Source organism: Colobus angolensis, unplaced genomic scaffold (assembly GCF_000951035.1).
Source record: "Colobus angolensis palliatus isolate OR3802 unplaced genomic scaffold, Cang.pa_1.0 Scaffold72, whole genome shotgun sequence".
Lineage (NCBI taxonomy): Eukaryota > Metazoa > Chordata > Mammalia > Primates > Cercopithecidae > Colobus > Colobus angolensis.
The window spans coordinates 7,222,501-7,243,352 of NW_012120932.1; the positions used below are offsets into that span (position 1 = coordinate 7,222,501).

At 38.4% G+C, this 20,852-nt stretch overlaps 2 protein-coding genes across 2 annotated transcripts in view; one reads left to right on the plus strand and one right to left on the minus strand.

The window, feature by feature from the left end:
* The window catches only part of FBP2 (fructose-1,6-bisphosphatase 2), a 39,808-nt gene extending 37,182 nt beyond the window's left edge, over positions 1 to 2,626 (plus strand). Inside the window, exon 7 of the mRNA XM_011927519.1 lies at positions 2,208 to 2,626. Within this exon, the coding sequence (XP_011782909.1) occupies positions 2,208 to 2,402 (195 nt within the window). The 3' untranslated portion in view covers positions 2,403 to 2,626. The remainder of the gene's footprint in view (positions 1 to 2,207) is intronic.
* A 50-nt stretch (positions 2,627 to 2,676) lies between these two features.
* On the minus strand, positions 2,677 to 20,413 carry LOC105501556 (ankyrin repeat domain-containing protein 18B-like). Its single transcript, XM_011927544.1, is given in 10 exon segments — positions 2,677 to 2,703; positions 3,469 to 3,606; positions 5,187 to 6,101; positions 11,093 to 11,166; positions 12,393 to 12,478; positions 12,886 to 13,023; positions 13,785 to 13,891; positions 18,131 to 18,304; positions 18,465 to 18,579; positions 19,878 to 20,413. Coding segments are annotated over 10 exon segments (2,310 nt in total).
* Positions 20,414 to 20,852: the final 439 nt, after the last annotated feature.

Here is a 20,852-nt window from a genome sequence, read left to right on the forward strand (position 1 = left end):
ACATTATGTACTAAGGCTGAGATTTTTTTGGTTAAAGTATTTGAATCAACAGGGTAATCGATTACAGTCTGAGACTTTATTGTCTGATACCCCAAATCCCCCCCATAAAAGGGGAGAAAAATGCTGAGCGCTACAGGCTGTCAAGGTAGGGGTCTCCTTGGCTAGACTGTCCTGGACAGCGTGGCCTCCAGTGCCCCTCCTGTGGGTAATGAAGGACAGAACTATCCGCCCCCAGACAGCCCGCACGCACCACAGCTTTTTTACACCCCTCTGGGCACCCATTACTTTAAGAGCCAGAGGTCTAGGGTGAGGGTATCTTACACTGTCTGACCAAAATGGCAGTAAATACCCCCATGGAGTCTTCACCTACTTTCCCTTGAATGCCTGGATCTCCAGCCTAGACCAAATATATCGTGTTTCTCTCCTTAATATATATAATATATACAATAGAAAAAATATATAACATATAAATATATAATATGATATATAATAACGTAATAACATATAAATATATAATAGAACAATAGAAAAAATTCACTATAACATATGACTGTTTCGGAAAGTAGTTTAACCGTATCACCAAAACAGACTGGAAGAAAAGAATGGTAAGGAAAGGCTGCACACAGCTGGGTCAACCATTTTGTAAGGTGATAGTGGAGAATGAACCTCTGGGAAGTCACAGGTTGCACTGACGGGGAGAAAGGAGAAGATGATACTGAGTCATGCACAGCAGCAGGGCCTTCGGCCAGGATGACACCCTGAATCTAAGGTGATGGGGGGGTGTCGTGCGTCAGCAGCAGGGCCTTTGGCCAGGACGACACCCTGAATCTAAGGTGATGGGGGGGTGTCGTGCGTCAGCAGCAGGGCCTTTGGCCAGGACGACACCCTGAATCTAAGGTGATGGAGGGGTGTCGTGCATCAGGCCGGGGGCGTCATGACATCATCACAGAAATAGACCTAAAAAGTCCATTCAATCCAACCCCATTCATTTCAATTCACCGTGTACTCACGACACAGGCAGCCTCCTGCCAGTTCTCGCGTGCCTGCAGGAGGGTTAGGAAGGCCTTCCTTCCTCTGAACAGGCTCAGCCCGGGGTCTTGTGCAGAGACTGGCAAGCAGGCAGGGCACAGGCTGATTTCAACCCAATTTCTGCCCTCAGCTGGGACCCCCAGTGCAGGAAACACAGTGGCCTTGCTTGGACACTTCCTTTGTTTTTGAGACAGGCTCTCGCTCTGTCTCCTAAACTGGAGGGCAGTAGTGTGATCACAGCTCACTGCAGCCTTGAACTCCGGGGCTCAGTTGATCCTCCTACTTCAGCTTCCTGAATAGCTGGGATCACAGGTGTGCACTACCACACCTGGTTAATTTTAGAATTTTTTGTAGAGATGGGGTCTCCCTATCTCAAATGGGGTCTCAACTTCCTGGACTTAAGTGATCCTTTTGCCTCGGCCTCCCAAAATGCTGGGATTACAGACAGGAGCCAACACTTTCAATGTGTCAGGCACTACTGAGAGTGGAGATAGTACAGGGATCAGCTAGGATGGACAGCAGCCTAGGGAGGAAGCCAGGCACTAAAGAGGCCGCAGTGTGATGAGTGGTACCAGAGGGGAAGCACGGGATGCTGTGGGGTGCAAACAATGGGATTTCACTTAGTCTAAAGGGGCAGAAGACAAGACCATTGAAACACCAGCAAACTGGTTAGAAAAGTCAAAGCTTAAGATGTGGAGCTCCTCCACACAATCCCAGCCACCGTGGCTGTCCCCAGAGAGGCAACCTGGCATGCTCGAGGTGACCTTACTGTCCCATCCAAGCCTGACTCTTTGCCGGCCTTGAGGTCTCACACACAAGGGCTTCCACCCAGGTCTGCACCATCAGTTTGCCCTTGTTGAACCGAGAAATAGGAGCCTAGATCTCGTATCTCCAAGTCAAGAGGCAGCTCCCTGGTAAGCACAAGGATCACAAGATGGGCAGATACCTGGCTCAGCCACCTGGCCAGAGGGGCCCCAAGGCTTCTGGATGAGCACCGTCTGATGCATCTGGCCTGCTGTAGGCTCTAAAGCTCAGGCCCACTCTTGTGAGGCGCATGGTGCACTCATGCTAGCCAGATGGAAGCTCCACAGTGCAAACTGCTCCCCCAACTTTAGGGGCATGGCTCGGGACATTTGGCCACTTGCAGAGTTTATTCACCTGCCTCCGTTCCTCCACAGCTCCGGCTCCTGTATGAATGCAATCCCGTGGCCTACATCATTGAGCAGGCAGGAGGCTTGGCGACCACGGGGACCCAGCCTGTACTGGACGTGAAGCCCGAGGCTATTCACCAGCGAGTCCCCCTCATTCTGGGGTCCCCAGAAGATGTGCAGGAATATCTCACCTGTGTGCAGAAAAACCAGGCAGGCAGCTAGCGAGCTTCACCCCACATGCCCTCCTCTCTTTGTCTTGTACCTTGTCTAAGGTCCCTAAATGAGTGATAAACAGAGATGGTAGCGATGAGTATACAAAAGGTAAATCCACTTAATCACATACAGAAGAGCAACAACAAACTGCTTGTGACAGGTTTGGAAGCCACAGGCGATTCTGTGGTCAATGTGAAGGACTAGAAATAAAGACCCACATGTGGAAAGAGCGACTTTGGCTTGTCTTCTATCAGAAACAGCAGCAAATATGGTTATAATTCTGTCAACCCACATAATTGGCGGCTGTATGCTTGGGGGCAAAGAGTACATAGATTAGTTAAGAATTTGTCAGCCGGGCGCGGTGGCTCACGCCTGTCATCCCAGCACTTTGGGAGGCCAAGGCGGGCAGATCACGAGGTCAGGAGATCGAGACCATCCTGGCTAACACAGTGAAACCCCATCTCTACTAAAAATACATACTGGATGTACATACTCTATCAGATCTGAATATTTCTATGCCATTACAGTATGTTTTAAATGAAGATGAAGGCAATACCTAAGTTTTCAAATAGTTTGTAAATTAACCTAAAATGTGTGCATTTCAAAGAACAGAATGATGGCCTCTCTGTACAAGTTAGCCTAGTATCCATGAAATGAATAGGCACAGCTTCTGTGTCCATTCACAAAAGTGAAGAAATAAGACAACTTTCTGGAACATTCCATTAAACATTCTCCTCTGACTTGCCTCACCAAGGCAATAAGGAAATTATCTAAAAATTCTGTTTAACAGAAAATAAGTCAATTTTCTGTGAGGAATGATATATCATTCTCAACTTTCCCAAGAGTAAATACTGTAAGAGAAAAGTATGCAATTATTTTTCAAAATGGCAGAATAAAAGCCAGAGCTGAAGAAATAGGTATATTATAAAGATAATAAAATGGTATTAATTAATTCTAATGAAAATACAAAATCAAGCTGTCCACTGAAATAAGTATTCTAAAACACTTTATATTATTCAACCAGCTACACATTAGCTGTCTACATGTTAAATTCCATACATACTTGATTTCCTACTTGAAATAATTTCTCCTTTGAAGCCCGTGTCCCATCCAAATTAATGTGACAATGTGATGTACCTTCCAGTGGAGACTCTGATACAGGAAATTTTTTAAGGTGATTGGCCAGTTCTTCTTGAAGTTGTCTCACAAACACCTGATGAAATATTTTTGTTGCTAATTTTATAAAGTGCCTTATTATTATGTTAATAATATTTAACTCTAGCATACATACTTTGAAAATTATTACCACACACACAGATTCACTTTCGTTTCCTCACATGCACACATTCTTCTTTATTACTGAATTCAGTGAGGGACACAGAAGGTGTTATCTTCCTGCCAAATCGTATTCCCTTTCATGACAAATGGATTCAGCCCGCTATTCATTCATCTTAGACCCTCAACTCAACCTGAGTCCCTCACATTATTCAGTCACCTGTTGAAATCCTTCCAACAGATTCCGATCTCAAAAGTAAAATTCCAACGGCCTTCAAGGCCCTAGGTAACATAACCTCTACCTCCCTCCCTGACCTCAGCTCCTACAACTCTGTCCCGTACTCACTTCATTCCCACCCTCCGGGAACTCTGCCACCCCTCATTAGTCTGAAAATGGGGAATGCAGTATCAAACTCATAAACCACAGACAGCTACAAGTATCTTTGTACCGGACAAAGTTATATCCAAATGATAGTCATTGAGACTTAAAATGTGAATTATGAGCTAATTATTAATATTCCAAGTAAATTATAAATTCCTTATCAGTGGTAACATTAGATCAAATAATTTTTGCTAAAATTTACTACATTTATTCCAAATTGTGATTTTATAACAAGTAGATGTCTTTAAAATACTAAGTGGTCAGAAAAATACATAATGTGAGACTGACATATTGTCAGACTTAAGTCACATTGGTATGAATCAAAACAAAGTTGTACCAACTAAAATACATAAAAAGCTACTTAAAGGAAGGTATTGCAAGACACAGCAATACACTTCAGTTCATCTGGGAAATCTAGAATTAAATGTCAAAGCGGTTCACTTAATTGAATCTTAATTTCAAAATACTCATTTCATGTACAAGCATTTCCATTTACCTGCTTCATTATGGTCTTAAAATGTGGCAACATAAAGACATTAAATTTATTATTTCAGCAGTATAAGACTACATAACTTATCAACAATCCTCTGTATCTACTGAAATTTCATAGGTGACATAATGTCTTTACTCAAAGGAAAGCACCTGTCAGCTCTACCTTTTATTTCCTGGAAACAAAGTATGTTTCCAAGCTGATACAGTAAACACATTTTTTTTTGTTTTTTTCATTAAAACAGCTTTGTTGAAATATGATTTCTAGTAAAACAGATTTGTTGAAATATGATTTATAGAACTTATCTGTTTTAACATACAGTTCAGAGATATTTAGTAAATTTACTGTGTCATTCAACCATCTCTACAATCCAACTTTGGAGCATTTTCATCACTCCAGGACAATCCCTCATGCCCATTAGTAGTCACCACCCATTTCCAGCCCCAGCCCTACGAAAACATTCATCTTCTTTCTGTCCCTCTACATGTATTTCCTGGATGATTAATGCAAAGGGAATTATACAGTATGGTAAACACATTTCCATCCATTTATTTTTATATTGAACTAGGTTCAACTTATAGCCAGAATGAAATGTTTAAATTTTCTTTCCAGAAGGTTAAAAATACTTATCTTTCTTCACACTTACTTCTCCTTCTGCTTCTTCTTTTTCATACTGAAACAGTTTTTCTTTTAAATAATTATATTCACTCATTAATTTCTTCGTTTTTTCTTTTAGAAGACCTTCCTTTCCGCTCTCAAGACAGTCTCCTTGAATATTAATGACTATCTCTTTATTATTGCCTTCCTTATGAGCATCCTCTAGTTGTTCAAGCAAGAGATTTTCGAATTCTTGTTGACATATTCTCTCCTCTAAAGAGTTCTGCTTCCTGATGGATTGACTCTCTTTAGCTTCCTCATTTGGATGCATCTGCTCCATTTCCTTTATTCAATGCTGTGTTTGCCTTAGGTCCATCTGTACACTTTCTAAAGCCAATGACTTTTTTCTGAGAGTATCTCTTGTCTTACGGAACTTATCTTTTAAGGTAATTAATTTAATTTGCATTTTAGAAAGTTGTTCAGTAAGAAACTCATTCTTACCTGTTAGTTGAGAAATATTAGAACTCATTTTTTCATGTAGGGAAACATGATCTGCTCTCCATAAAACTAGTTCTAGGTCTTTTGTTTCCACCATTTCATTGTACTCATTTATAGCAGTGGCCAGGCTAGAATGGAGGGATTCAACTTCAGCTTCTAGTTTTTCCTTCTTGTGTTTTTCCTTCTCCAGTTTTGAATTCAGCCTTGCATTCTCAGCTTTCAGATCATTAAGCTGTTGAGAATACTGGGCCATTGTTTTTGTTATCATTTCCTCATTGAGTCTTACACTCTTTTCAAAGTTAGTATTTATTTCTGCAATACTTTTAATTTCCTGAATATATTCCTTTTCCTTTTTGAGGTTGTCATTTTTTATTGCGTATAATTCCTGTTTGAGCATGGCAATGTCCCTCTTCAACATATAATTTCCATACATCACATCCTTCTTTTTTCCATAACTTTGAGAATCCTAAATAAAACAAAAGAACTTTTTAGCTAGCACTCAATAAAATAACATATCATGCTTATTTCTCAAGTGAAAGAACCACCTGCACATTCATGCAATTAAAAGTTGCTGTAGGCCGGGCGCGGTGGCTCAAGCCTGTAATCCCAGCACTTTGGGAGGCCGAGACGGGCGGATCACGAGGTCAGGAGATCGAGACCATCCTGGCCAACACGGTGAAACCCCGTCTCTACTAAAAAAAATACAAAAAACTAGCCGGGCGAGGTGGCGGGCGCCTGTAGTCCCAGCTACTCGGGAGGCTGAGGCAGGAGAATGGCGTAAACCCGGGAGGCGGAGCTTGCAGTGAGCTGAGATCTGGCCACTGCACTCCAGCCTGGGCGACAGAGCAAGACTCCGTCTCAAAAAAAAAAAAAAAAAAAAAAAAGTTGCTGTAAATGAATATCCAGCTGGAGAAAAAATTGAAGCAAAACCTTGAACTTAGAGGGCATATATTTCAAAAAGTTCAAAAATTTAAGTCTATGAATCTGTAAAACACACACACACACACACACACAGAGTAGAGAATTTTTAAGAATATCAGATTGGAAAAGCCTTTCTCTGAATTATAACAAACTCAAAGCATAAAGTAAAATACTAACAAATTTGACTAAATTAAAATAACAGAAAAAGAAAATTGCATTTCTGCTCTGACATCTAATCCTGACACCACCCTATAGTAGGAGCTTTACCTCCACATGTATTTGGACAGATAAATTTTCTCAAAGTTTTAAAAGTTCTGTTTCCCTGATTATATTCTATTGTGATTTGACTCAACATTTTTTAGTCAGTTGTAAGAATTACATTTACTAAATCATAAATCTAGACATTGTACTCAGCACTTCTACATACATACATCGATGAACTTATTTAGTTATCATAATCTTTAAAAAGAGAGGTTAAAAATATAAGCAAGCTGCAGGATTTTCCTCAGGGCTTCTGATTCTACTTCTAGTTCTCCATCAGATCACAGGTACTTCTGTGGTGTAAATATATCAACACAAAAACAGAGAAACAAAAACGCACAGATATAAAATGTGCCTTCTGTCTTTGTCACCTGGATTCTCCATGAAATAGCCAGATTGCGAGGATGTGACCTTGTGGGGCCTCAGAAACAGAAAAGAAGCTTTCCCTTTTCTGCACTAAGCTATTCTTTTCCCCACTGCCTTTTCTCCTTATTTTTTCATTTGGTTCCTGGGATGCCAAAAAAGTGAAGGTGCTCACTGAAATAGAGGAACCAAAGTTTGCCACAGCCCAAGGAGCCGAGTAAAACTGCTGAGTTGTTAGTGCAGAATCCTGGAAAATGAGATATTCCCCAAATTTACATTCAATTACCACAAAAGTTTACAGCTGGAAGATATACAGTATAGTTGTCCACTCTGGCCCCATTATCTACTTGGTAATGGAAGTAAAACCAAGAAATATTAAGTAACTCACCCAAAGCTAGCTCCTAAGGTGGCATTACCTAGCATTTCATGGCACCAAAAAGGAAGATACAATTACATATTGCTGAATTACATAAATTACCAGACAAATATATCAAATTAGTCTGATAAATTAAAAGTGTGACTTTGGCAAAGCTATTTAATGGTTCAGAGGGTGGTGGGAGGCCTCATCTGCTTTTACTTTGAAAGAAGAAAATCTCTAGATTTTTGTATATTTTTAGAGCACAATGTACAGAACTCAGCTTTCTACTATAGAGCCAAATGCTACATTTTTGGTTGAGGAGTTATTCTACTTATATGATAAAATCATACATGTCAAAACTTACCATATTTCATTAAACAACATCATGTAAAAGTCTGATTCAACAGAAACATTGGAGAGTGTTGATTTTTTTAAAATATGCAAAAGTATACGTATTTGTTTCCAAAATATTTAAAATGACCACAATGGAATTATAAGTTTAAACAGTTTGAGTCAAACCAATGAACTTGCATGCATGAAAGCACATTAAACACATTAAACAGACTTCCTTGGCTGGGAATATTTGTTGTAACTCTCAAGGTTAGATACATTTTCATGTCTCTTCTCAGTCATTGCTTCTCTCCCATTGTATTACCATTTTATCATTTAAACACATGTAATTAATTTTTAAATGGATACAGAAAAAAGAATCTAGAGATTCTTTCTTTAGCAATTTCCTTTATGCTTATCTGGTTCAGAAGGTCACATGGTATATGGCTAAATAATTTTCCCAGCCCATATGCATGCCACTTAGAAGACTGAAAGTGAGACTTAGGTTGAACAAAGATTATGAGAATGTTTTCCAGAACTGTCATTTAGATAGCAGCACTAATCTACTTTGACACACAATTACACATTTGGATAACCCCACTGTAACTATACACATGAGATTTTCTTGAGTAGAAAACCAGAATGAATCAGATAACTTATAAAAAGAGAAGCAGCAAGGGAACCTCTTTCTTTTTATAGTTGAACTTTCTTTCTTCAAAGCCAGAAACTCTACCTGCAACATGCCTACCTCATTCTTAAGCCTTTGCATATCTTGCTGTAAGTCTTCTTCTAGATATGCTTTTGATGTTCTGTCACTCTGTGGTGGAGAACAACTCACATTTTCTAATTCAGGTTTCTTGCTTTTATAGGTATTAGCAGTGGGACTGTCACATGTGGGTCCCTGAAACACACTTGCCAGTCATCTTCTAAGCTTTAGAAGAGCTTCTAAGTTCCATACGGCTTGTGGAACAAGCGCTGTATTGGTTTTTGGTTTTTGTAAGTGTCTGTAACAGCAGAAATACTGTGGCTTTCTATCTGTATCACGCGCATCACTTCTTGGAGTGAGCACAAATCAAAGACTTTTTGGATTTCTAGACTGAGACCAATGTCTAATGTCTAATTTCCAATCTGTGGTATTTTGGGTTATATTTTCTTGTCAAGCTCTTGGTCTTCTTTCATTTCAACCATAACTACTGGGTTCCTTAATTTTTCAATTTCTGTATCATTACAACAATTCTCTTTCTTCTTCATCTCTGTGAGAAACAGGCTACATGTCTGGTTTGTTACAATTTTTACAGTCTGATTTATTTTCATTTGAATAAAGCTTAGAAGATGACTGGCAAGTGTGTTAGAGGGACCCAGAGTATAAATGCAATGACAAGACCTGAGTGAGATGGGCTCATTCTGCTCAGGCAATGCCTGGAATACTAGAGTTAGAGTTAGACACTCCAGGTACATCTGCTTCCTCACAATCAGGGATATGATTCATCAGATTACGGGGCACTCCCTTTAGGTTTGTCCTTCTTTAGAGTTACAGTGTAAGAGCTCTTCCTTAGGACAAACAGTAATTTTGGATTTTTCAAAACTTTCACCAATCTTCAGTTGAACTTTCTTGAATAAATTTTTTTTTTTTTTGAGACGGACTTTCACTCTTGTTGCCCAGACTGGAGTGCAATGGCATGATCTTGGCTCACCGCAACCTCTGCCTTTTGGGTTCAAGCGGCTCTCTCCGGCATCAGTGCCCCGAGTAGCTGGGATTACAGGTATGCGCCACCGCGTCCGGCTAATTTTGTATTTTTAGTAGAGAGGGAGTTTCTCCATGTTGGTCAGGCTGGTCTCGAACTCCTGATTTCGAGTGATCCACCCACCTCGGCCTCCCAAAGTGCTGGGATTACAGGCGTGAGCCACTGCCCCCGGCCTTGTAATGAATTTTAAAGTAAGTCCTGAATATACAGATATATCCTTTTTATTACAATTCTTACTCAGTTCTTGTTCTTGAGACATTTTTTGAAGGTGCAAAAGTGGAAAATTAATTTGCTTGTTTTGTTTACCAGATGTCTTTCTGACAGGGTGCATGTTTTAAAATTAACTGTGTTCTAAATTAAGTATGAACAAAAAAATAGAAAATAATTAAAATTTAACTGTGAAACTTAATCTATGTTTTACTACCCCTAATGTACTGCTTTATAACTAAGAAGTAAAAAATGATTTGCCTTGGCTTAACATAGGAGGAAAACATGAACCAGCAAGCTTAACTCACTGTTTGTTTGAACTAAACTTAATTCATTCTTAATTAAATCTGCCAGAAATGGGTTCACAGATGATATGTAGTATTCTAAAGGCTTTCTCTCTTAATAGGATTTTTACCTCAGCATACCCTAAATAATGAACCCCTATAGTGAATTCATATTTCTGAGGATTAACTAAAGAGTAGGCAAATGCTAATTTATTAGAAGCCAAAATGAACACCACTCAGAAACAGAAGAAAATTTTTAGATTCTACTCCAATGCTATACTGTAATATGATAGTGTTATCTAGAAGGTTATCTGCTTATATCCAGGTCTAATATATTCCAAGCTCCACTAGTGACCGTGGGTTAAAAAATTTTAATAACGTTTACTATTTATGTTAAAATAAGAAAGTTATTGTTTGTACCCTGACACCAAAGTCCCACTCTGGAAGGCATAATTCTCTCAATAGGCAGTTGGGTTGATTTTGTGACCCCATCCCCTCACTGAACATAGACACCGACGGCAACCAGAAACCAAAAAACAGACGAAGTCTTTAACCTCAGCGCTGGTGCCCGGCAACATAAAACTGCACAGTTTGAGCCACTGGGAATGACGACTCCTTTAACCTGAGGTGAACTCAGGGGCCGTCACTGTCCAATTGTTCAGAATTTCTCTTGCTTCGTAATACAACTCCATTTCTGATGTTACCTTCTTTATCATGAAGGAGGTGATAAAAATAAAAGAGCAAAGAGAGTTCTGGAAATTTCTGGCCTCAATTCCAAGGGTACAGATAGCTGTGAGTTACTACAGATGGTAAGAATATTTTAAATTTTATAACCGGATAAAATGTTTTAAAATTCAATATGAAATTATGCTATGTTGGATTCTAAAAGGATAGTCTAAAAGGTCATTTCATTTGGACTATGCTATGTTATTAAAGAAAAACAAACAAACAAATCAATATCAGACCAGAAATTTAAATTGTTATATACCTGTGGCTGTTTATTTTCACTTCTTTCGAGCCTTTCTTGTCTTTCCTCTGAAGCCACTTTTAATTCGTGTTCTGCTGACAAATCCGTATGTTAAAATGAACAATTTAGAACAGTTAAAGACTATAATCTTTATAAAAATTGAAACAAAATAACATACTTTTATAAATTGAGAGTTTAAATGAAGCTTAATGTTTACTGGAATATTTACATTTTTAAGAAACACTTCTAATTATCTAAAACTCCAACAAACCACTTGGGGAGACACTAGATATCAAAAGGTTCAAGACATGCAAAAGTCTCAGGGTCACCCACAAATTATTCCACCCAACATAAAAAAATGAAACTGCTGGAAACAAAACAATATTTAAAAATACAGTACAAACATATAAAATAACACTTCACTATTTTCTACTTCATAATAGTATCTTTTTAACAACATGCTAAGCGAGTTGTTATTTAGTAATAATTTGCAAAATTTTTGTTACCATTATACCTTTATAGTGTATACCCTGTTTTCTACATCTGAAATATTTTCCTCTACTATTCTGACAAATTTATTTTTGTGTTTTAAGACTCAGAATATAGGCTGGGTGCAGTAGCTCACACCTGTAATCCCAGCACTTTGGAAGGTCCAGGTAGGAAAACTGCTTAAAGCCAGGAGTTTAAGACCAGCCTGGAGACCATAGTGAAACCCTGACTCTATAGAAAATTTGCCAGGCATGGTGGTGTGTGCTTATAGTCCCAGCTATTCAAGAGGTTGAGGCAAGAGGATCCCTTAAGCCCAGGAGTTTCAGTTTGTAGTAAGTCTCAATAATGCCTTTGCACTCTACCCTGGATGACAGAGTAAGAACTTGTTTCCAAAAACAGAAAAAGAAAAAAGGCTCAAAATGCTATGTGCAGTCCTCCTTGAATCTGGCTATCGTTCTCCACATACACAGGCTCTCCGTCCTTGGGGCTCCCTTAGTACTTTGTCCATTTTTCTAGTGTCACTTCACCATCTGAACGGCGCATCATGTCTGCACGTCTATCCCTTTTGTTGCCAGACTGTAGCAATCATCTTTCTATAAACAGTCTTTATTTTACTAAATATTTATTGAGTTCCTGCTAAGTGGTAGGTACTGGGGTTTAAAGAATGAGAATAAAAGCTGTCAGGGATGGCTTTTCTAGAGATCATGCCTGGGCTGAGACTTAGACAGTGAGGTTCACCAGATTAAAAGAGGCAGACGGCAGGAAAGATAGTGCATGCCAGGCAGAGGCAAGAGAGGGAGAGAAGCCTCCCAGAGCGTATGTATTTGTCTACATGAGAGCGGTGGTGACGGGGGCATCACCAGCAGCTCAGTAATGCCAGAAGAAAGGGCAGACAGAGGAGGGGCTGCAGAAGGAGATCTGGGCAGAAGCCAGTTTCTGAAAGCCTCATATAAACCAACTATTTTTGCCGTTTCTTAAATTAAAAAAAAAAAAAGTAAAACAAATTTAAAAAGCATAATTCCAAGAAAAAGACCAACATTTTATTTTATTGTATCTTATCTTATTTGACTTGATTTTTATTAGAGATGGGGTCTCACTCTGCTACCCAGGCTACAGTGTAATGTTGCTATCATAGATAACTGCAGCCTCAAACTTCTAGGCTCTAGCTTTCTGTTTGATTTCTGGCTAAAAGGTGGACTAACTTGTTGCCATTACAAATTACCTCAACCAAACTATGAACTGTCACCTAATGTATAAGATGCAATATTTGTAATTATTTTGAACCTTAATTTAGTATTAACTGGTCTCTTAATATAAGCATATACCTTCTCAAATCACAACAAACAGCATAATCTTCGGCAGTTTGGCCAAACATGTCTTGATAAAAGATATTTATATTTTGTTGAAGGAGGAGGCTGACAATACTTGATGAGTTATGCTGAACAGCATGCATGAGGGCTGTTCTAAAATAATAAATAACAGCACTCAAGAACTTTAATAAAGATATGTAATTAGCAAATGTGATATGCTTTACCAATTTCATATCTTGCCTGTCAGGATAGACGTAATAACCATTTACATGTACTAGTTTATGTGTATAAGCATCTTGGGTGCTCAAGTGTTCATCTTGGTAAATTACCACCAAGGCTAACAGGCAGGGACAACAAGGAGGCCTCTTGTCCCACTGGGGTATGACATAATACAAGTTGCAAATTTACAGTCCTTTGACAGCCAGTAAACTATGCTAAGGTCACTTATCAAAAGTAGGCAAAGATTTAGATGAAGATTTCCCCATTGCTTTCCTACTCTGATATATTATAATTCAATGTCAGCTAGGGGTCAGATAAGTAAGAGCTACCTGCAGGCTGAAAACAACAACAACAATAATAATAATGATGGTAACAGTAGTAGTTGTAAACTGGAAGTTAAAGTCTACACTTTATAAAAATAATAAAATACAAATCCCAGTTACCTAATGTAAGATTATAGGACCAAAAACATCAGATTACAAATAACAGTCTATAAAAGAAGATGAATCCTACTATATACTGTTTTTATGTTGCTCAGTCCAAATAATTGCTTTTCTACCTAACTGATTATTCGTGTTATATTTTACTATATGCCAATAATTATAAGTTAATCTTTTTATTAATATTTCTGACTTGAGTGACTGTTAGCACTGTAGAACACTCATGATTTTATTTTTAAAAAAAAACTATTGTACTTTCTGAAATTGTCAACAGCATGTACATTTGCCTGGTTCTTCAACAAAAATTCCACCATTTGCTGTCTCCTACAAATAACAACAAGCAAAAGTGGAGTATTTCCCTCCTGTAAAAAGCAAAAACAGTTTATAATTAACAAAATTATGTATGTCTCAACTGAACTAAAAATCTTCTATGAGATGCTATGAACTTACATGCAACATAGAGAGAAAGTAAATGCAAAGCAGTCCCTTCCGTTTTCACTCCTCTGTGCTTTCCCACACACTGCCTTGCAAATACCCCTCCTCTGCCTCCGCACGTTAACTTCGGTCATCTCCAAAACTCACTTTATTTACCAGCCCCAAAAATCCTTGCTTCTATCTCAGCATTTAGCACAGTATATTGTAATTATTTCATTGTTTCCCACTGAAACCAAGAGCTTCTTGAGGGCAAGGGCTGTATCTTTTTTCTCTATAACCCTAAAATCTAAGATATAGTAGCGAATGCTTTAAGTTTTTAAAATAATGATGTAAATTATTATCTCTAGAGCAGTGTTTCTTAAACTATGTTCCAAAGAATATTTGTTTCACCAGAAGAACTGTACCCTAACAAAAAGATTCCATGATTATTTGCATTTGAGAAGTATTACAAAACTGTATTATATGACCAACAATCAGGAAATCCCTTGAACTTTGCCTAATCTCAATTTGACAATACTTTTTGTGGCAAACATTAACATTTTTGGAACTAGAGTTTCAGGGATACAGTTGCCAGAGCTTCCCAATACAAGTGGCAGTTTCCTCTGGGTGGTACAAACTTGCTTGATTTACTTCTATCAATGGTGTGAGAATGCCAATGTCAGGCACTCCTGATCCAAAGGTGCCACTAAGGAAATGAGCTCTGAATTAAGAGAGATTGGCTTCAAATGCACTTATTTTCCTTATTATTAAATAGTCCATGGGATTTCTCCTAATACAAGAGGACAGATTTTTATTTTTATTATTTTTATTTTTTTTTTGAGACAGAGTCTCGCTCTGTCGCCAGGCTGGAGTGCAGTGGCACAATCTTAGCTCACTGCAAGCTCTGCCTCCTGGGTTCACGCCATTCTCGGGTCTCAGCCTCCTGAGTAGCTGGGACTACAGGCGCCCGCCACCACGCCCGGCTAATGTTTTGTACTTTTTTTTTTTTTTTTTTTTAGTAGAGACGGAGTTTCACCGTGTTAGCCAGGATGGTCTCGATCTCCTGACCTCGTGATCCGCCCACTTCGGCCTCCCAAAGTGCTGGGATTACAAGCGTGAGCCACCGTGCCCGGCCCAGATTTTTATCATAACTGTTAGAAAGCTCCAGTATGTTCTGTGTAAGAGAGACAGGTTAAAAATTTTTTGAAATTAAATATTAAAAAAGCAAAGCTCAGTAAGAAATTTTATTCTCAATTATAATGATAATCCTAGGATGCTAATGCAACTTTACTTTTTAAATCCATTTGTATTGGTTTCCATTTAAATAGCTATTTAACATTTTTTTACTTTAGGCAAAATGCAAATTAGAAATAAAAATACAAGGGCTTATCAATAAAAGTTCTAATGCTGATGTGTATTGCTTATTTCTAGCATAATAAAAGTCAGTAAGTCACTTGCATTTCTAAGGGACATTGCTGAGAAGAAAGATATAATGTCTGCAATATTCATAAACTATCCAACTCTTACCAGGAATAATCTAAAAAGGTTTCTAGGCATTCTTATGAGCAGGTGACTGTTTGTGATATATATATAGAGAGAGGGTTAAAAAAAACTTCTGGATTCTAAAATTCAACCCCATAATTGAGGGATTTATGTAAACTATAGACTATTTATTATAAACCAACATACACCATCTTGAAAACCTTGAAATCTTTATAAAAATACACTATAAAACAGGAGTTGTAAACTCAAATACTTATAAGGATGAAGGAGGTTACCCAAATAAGTGAAGTATTCCGGTGGGCACAGTAGCAAACTGGAGAATATGTGCCTCCTACACAAGGCAACCTCTGCACAGCAGACCAATCAGTGATGCGGTTCAGGGGACCCAGATTTGATTCTTAAGACAATCCTGAGGTCCAGATTTCTGCATGAGTCTACTAAATTTTACATGTTGACTCAATTTAAAGAGGCAAACAATCTATGTGCCACATTTAGACTATAACCCTTGTGTTTTTATATTTGCTATATTTTATATTTATATTTTATATTTGCGTGTTACTAAATGATTTTGTATAAACCAAATATTTGCATGTGAAACTTTTTCTTTCTCCAGTATCATAGGTTTTATAAAAAATCAGCCCCTGATATATATATATATATATATAATAAAAATTGCTGTTAAGACTCATAATACCCACCTCAAGAATTTTCCCAACATTTATTCATTTGCAATCTGCTTGTATATCATTTTCCCAGATTGTTAACCAAATAGATAGTTTATAGGACTGCTGAAACTAAATTATTAAAAGAATTCCTGTAGTATCCTCACTGACTTTATGGACTTCAGTGTTTAAAACTGACATCCTGATTATGCCAAAGCTCTATAAACTTAAGAGACATACTGAGATAGTCCATAATACAACTTAAACTGAAAAAAAAAAAAGGTTCAGGACTTGCTACTAATTTAATTGAGAAAATCTCACTTGTAATGAACATTTGTTGACACATAATTACTTGAATGGTGACAAAGGAACATGAAATTGTGAAAGGGTCAGCCTCTACTTATTGAAAGATTACCCACAAGCAAATTGCTAAAGACTCTCTGAATGGCAGTGAATGATTCATGGTGGGAAGCAAAAGGTGTTATTCTGTAAGCTGAGAGCTGTTGCCAATGATATTTTCTTTCACTTCCCAGTCACAAATGTAGAGAAAGACAGATAAGTCAGGCGAATGTTATTGGAAAGGAGAACTTTATGGAAAGTAGCACCTATCAAATGCCAACTCTTTTAGAGATTTCTTATGTTTTTGAGATACGAGAATTTATATACTGCACTTATCTATTCTGTGGTTCTTAATCAGGAGTGTATTCGAATGCTGAAGTATTTTTTTTTGCTGTTGCTGTTGTAAGAGACAAGAGTCTTCCTATGTTTCTCAGACTGGACTCAAACTCCTAGACTGAAGCAATCCTCCCACCTCAGCCTCCTGAGTAGCTGGGACCACAGGAACATGTCATTGTGTGTGGCTTCAAGAAAATATTTTTAACTACAAATATTCAGACCTTATTGGCTCTATAACATCAAAATCATCAGAGGAAAGCCTACACTTGTAGATTTTAACAAAACTTCCCCAGGTCACTGTAATGTACAATTCTAGCTGATGCAGCAGACAGTCACTTCGGTCTCATCTCTCACCCTCACCGCTAATATCCTTAGCTTGGGATGTGGCCAAAAAGAGAAAAGAGTACGAGATAGAGTTATTTATTAAAACTCCAGTTAATTTTCCTGGGTATGGGTAGAACAGGGACAAGTAAACTCAAAATCTCACTTGATTTTGCTATTTATAAGCTCCTTATCTCCCACCTTCCCACCGAGACATTCTAGATTTGAAAGGAGAGTTTAGAATCTTATCTAAGTGGTTGTTTTTGCCAGGATGGCTAATACGTCCGTTACTAATTTGTTCCACCCTTTGCTGAAGTGTTTCTCACTTCATCACCACCTATTCACTGCCAATCTGGTTTCCTCAGAGTCCTCTAAAAATTAATCTTTAGGCAAGTTTCAATCACTCTGTTTACCAAACCAAAAAATGATTACCCCAAAGCTGAAGAGCGCTTCATCTCAATACGTAGACTGGAAAAACAACAAACTAAAAAGCAAAACCTTTTCTTGGCATTTTCCCTGATTACCTAATTTCCAAGTGACCTGCATGCTTTTGATTGTTCTCCTTTTCCCTTCCCATTTTTCCCTCTTAAACCTTGTCACTGAAAGAAACATCTGTTTTTTTTTTTTTTTTTTGGAAACTGTCAGCTTCAGCAAGATTTCCATTTATTGTAAATTGTTTTAGTTTTGAGTTTTAAGATAAAGCCACTTTCCAGGGTAATATTTTTCATGTGATTTTTTTAATACTAATTAGAAAAAAAAAATACACCTGCGGTAGGAAACAAATACTTGAAAAGAAGATGTTTGACTTTAACAAATTCACAAATGTTTCCCGTAAGGGCACTAAACAAGCTGCGTCCTCTAATGCTTCTTTAAAAGTATCAATATTTAAAGTAAAACCTTAGACAATGAAGTTATTTCAAAATGTTTTCATTCAGGAACGCTCGATCTTCCAAATATGAAAAATTAACTCTTACCTATGTCAATGTTAAAACAAACATTTTGAAAAGAAAGTTGATTGATCTATACCTCATTTAGTGCTTCAATGTTTGCACGGTGGGAAAGCAGTTTTTCTGCCGGTGAAGTCCCCTTGTTATACACAGTATAATGGAGAGCGGTGTTGCTGTAGATATCCTTAATGTTTGGATTGGTGCCACGTTCCAGGAGAATAATGGCACAAGCCTCTTCCTGGCAATGTACAGCCTTAGTGTTAGATAAAAAATTAGACCATAAATTCTAAGAATTCAAAATACATATTCCACAGGTTTCACCAACTAGTTATATTTAAATGACATAAATTCATTTTAATTCTATGTATTTATATCAAATCCATTTCATGATGAAGGAGTTGCCTACTATATACCTTCATTAACGGTGTCCTGTTTAGTCTGTCACAGATGTTGATCTGGCATCTTCTGCTCAGCAAGACAGTGACCACTTCCACACGGCCATGGGCACAGGCCAAATGTAGAACAGTCCTATGAGAGTGAGAGTTTTCAGGAAATTGTAGTGCAATATCTCAAAACCTACAATGGTTCATGTAATTGTAAACATTGAATAGCATGTTATTCCTCTGCCTTCAAAACAAATATTTTTCTTTTGAAGAAGGTACAGTGTTTATTAGCTCTTACTGCTCCCTACCTTAATGAAACAGCAGCCTATTTGGATAGAATAAGCGTGGTGTTTGGATTCAGTGCAACTGGAGCTTGAGTTTTACTTTCAACTCGGTCACTTACCAGCTATTGCTCAGTCTTTCTGTGCCTCATTTTCCTCATTAATAAAGACAACGACAGCTAGCTCACAGGACACCACTGTGATGCCTAAATGAGAATCCCTACTAAAGTATTTAGAACAATTTCTAGAACAAGCAACAACTCAATAATTGTTAGATTTTTGTTTTTTGAGACTGGGTCTTGGTCTGTTGCCCAGGCTGGAGTGCAATGGTGTTTATACCTCACTGAAGCTTGGAACTCCTAGGCTCAAGCAATCCTCCTGCCCCAGCCTCCTGAGTAGCTGGGGCCACAGGAGCACACCAGCATGCTCAGTTAATTTTTTTTTTTTTTTTAGAAATCATGTTTCCTTTTAATTGAATACTTAATTCGCAATGTTTCTTCTCTTCCTGCTACTGTGGTTATAATTAGGTCCCCAGCTCTCAAGAACATTGCACCTGACCAGATTGAGAGCCAATGTGAACATAAGCCCCAAACCAGGGCTTTCGGAATAACAAGGAACAGCCAAGCCAGCCTCTCCCTTCACTTAGAAAGGGCTTATGAATGGGAGGGTCCAAATCTTCATCATCCAAACACAGAAAACCAGGAGCTCCACACCAACATGGAAACTAAAATGTATCAGGAATGAAGAACAGTATACCTTCACATCCTCAAGGTCAGGATGGGTTTGCAGAAATTGTATCTGACTATTTGGCCTCAGCTAGTAGATATGGCCCCACTCCCACATTTTTAAGAGAAGATGTTTTTGTTTCTATTACTTGTATTATTTCCCCCAAGGGGTATCAAATCTACCAAAAGGAATATAATGAATCAGAATAAATCAGCTCACTCACAAGAAACATTCTTGGGTAATGGTTTTTAGTTGCTGAGTTTATTCAGCACGTTATTTAAAAGCGGCAAAATTCAGGGCAATCTGAGAAGATAATTCAAAAGTGGTGGCTACAGGTTTACGTAGGACACACATACATACAACCCCCATGTTTTTCAGTGTATATGTCAAGAGGCCAAGACCCCTGATCGTCAAAATAAGTTATTTTGTATATTACAGTACACAGGACAACAGAGGGAAAGACACTTTCTTGGAAAGTGACGACAAGGCCTTTTGCAAAAGGTCCACTCCAAAAGGACTGGAGCCCAGTGCCTTTTGGCCTTCATTAACTTGCCCCTCCGCTTCTTTGGTTGCAGTGGCCTCAGTGGGAGCTGTTTCTTCTACTTGTTCTGCTGGCTTCTTCTCTCTTTCCTCTTCCTCATCCTCATCCTCTTGGGGATAGAGATCTGGGTATTTCTGCATGCATTCCTGCATGGCCCGGAACTGGTCTACAGAGTCTGACCCCTTGATCTCCTCCGTGCTATAGTGGAAGCAGGAAAAGGCTGACTTGAACTGTTCTCCATAGGGGCCGCTGGCCATTCCCCCAAGGCATGGGCAGTTCCAATTACTGTTTCCATTTGGTAGTATCAATCCATGCTCCTCATACGGATCATTCGGGTCATCAGTCACCAATTCTGCATTGCTTGGAGTTTCATGATCTTTTTTGGTTACAAATATGATTCGATCCTTCCCTTTCTGCTGGCAATAGGACATGGCTGCAGCCCGTCCCTGAGGCCTTGTAGAAGTGGCGGTGGCGGCAGCTGCAGCCTTACCAGGCTCAGCTAATTCTAAAAAATATTTGTAGAGTAGGAATCTCACCTTGTTACTCAGGCTGGTCTCAAACTCCTGGCATCAAGGGAAGCTTCCGTACTTCTATACCTATTGCCACTTTCAATGGTCACATATTATTCCATGCTATGGTTGCAAATGAAATTTATTTAAAGGATCCATTCTATGGGTTCTTGTTAACATAAATGCTGCGAAAAACAAAGTGTATGTATCTCTATTTTCTAAAGGTATTTTAATACAATGGAGTTGATGGGTAAAGGGCATAGACATTTTTAAAATGTGGTAATTATCTCCAAATTATCCACTTGAAAAGTCATCAGCAACTTAAACTTCAAGCGGCAGTATAAGTACCATTGCTCTTTAT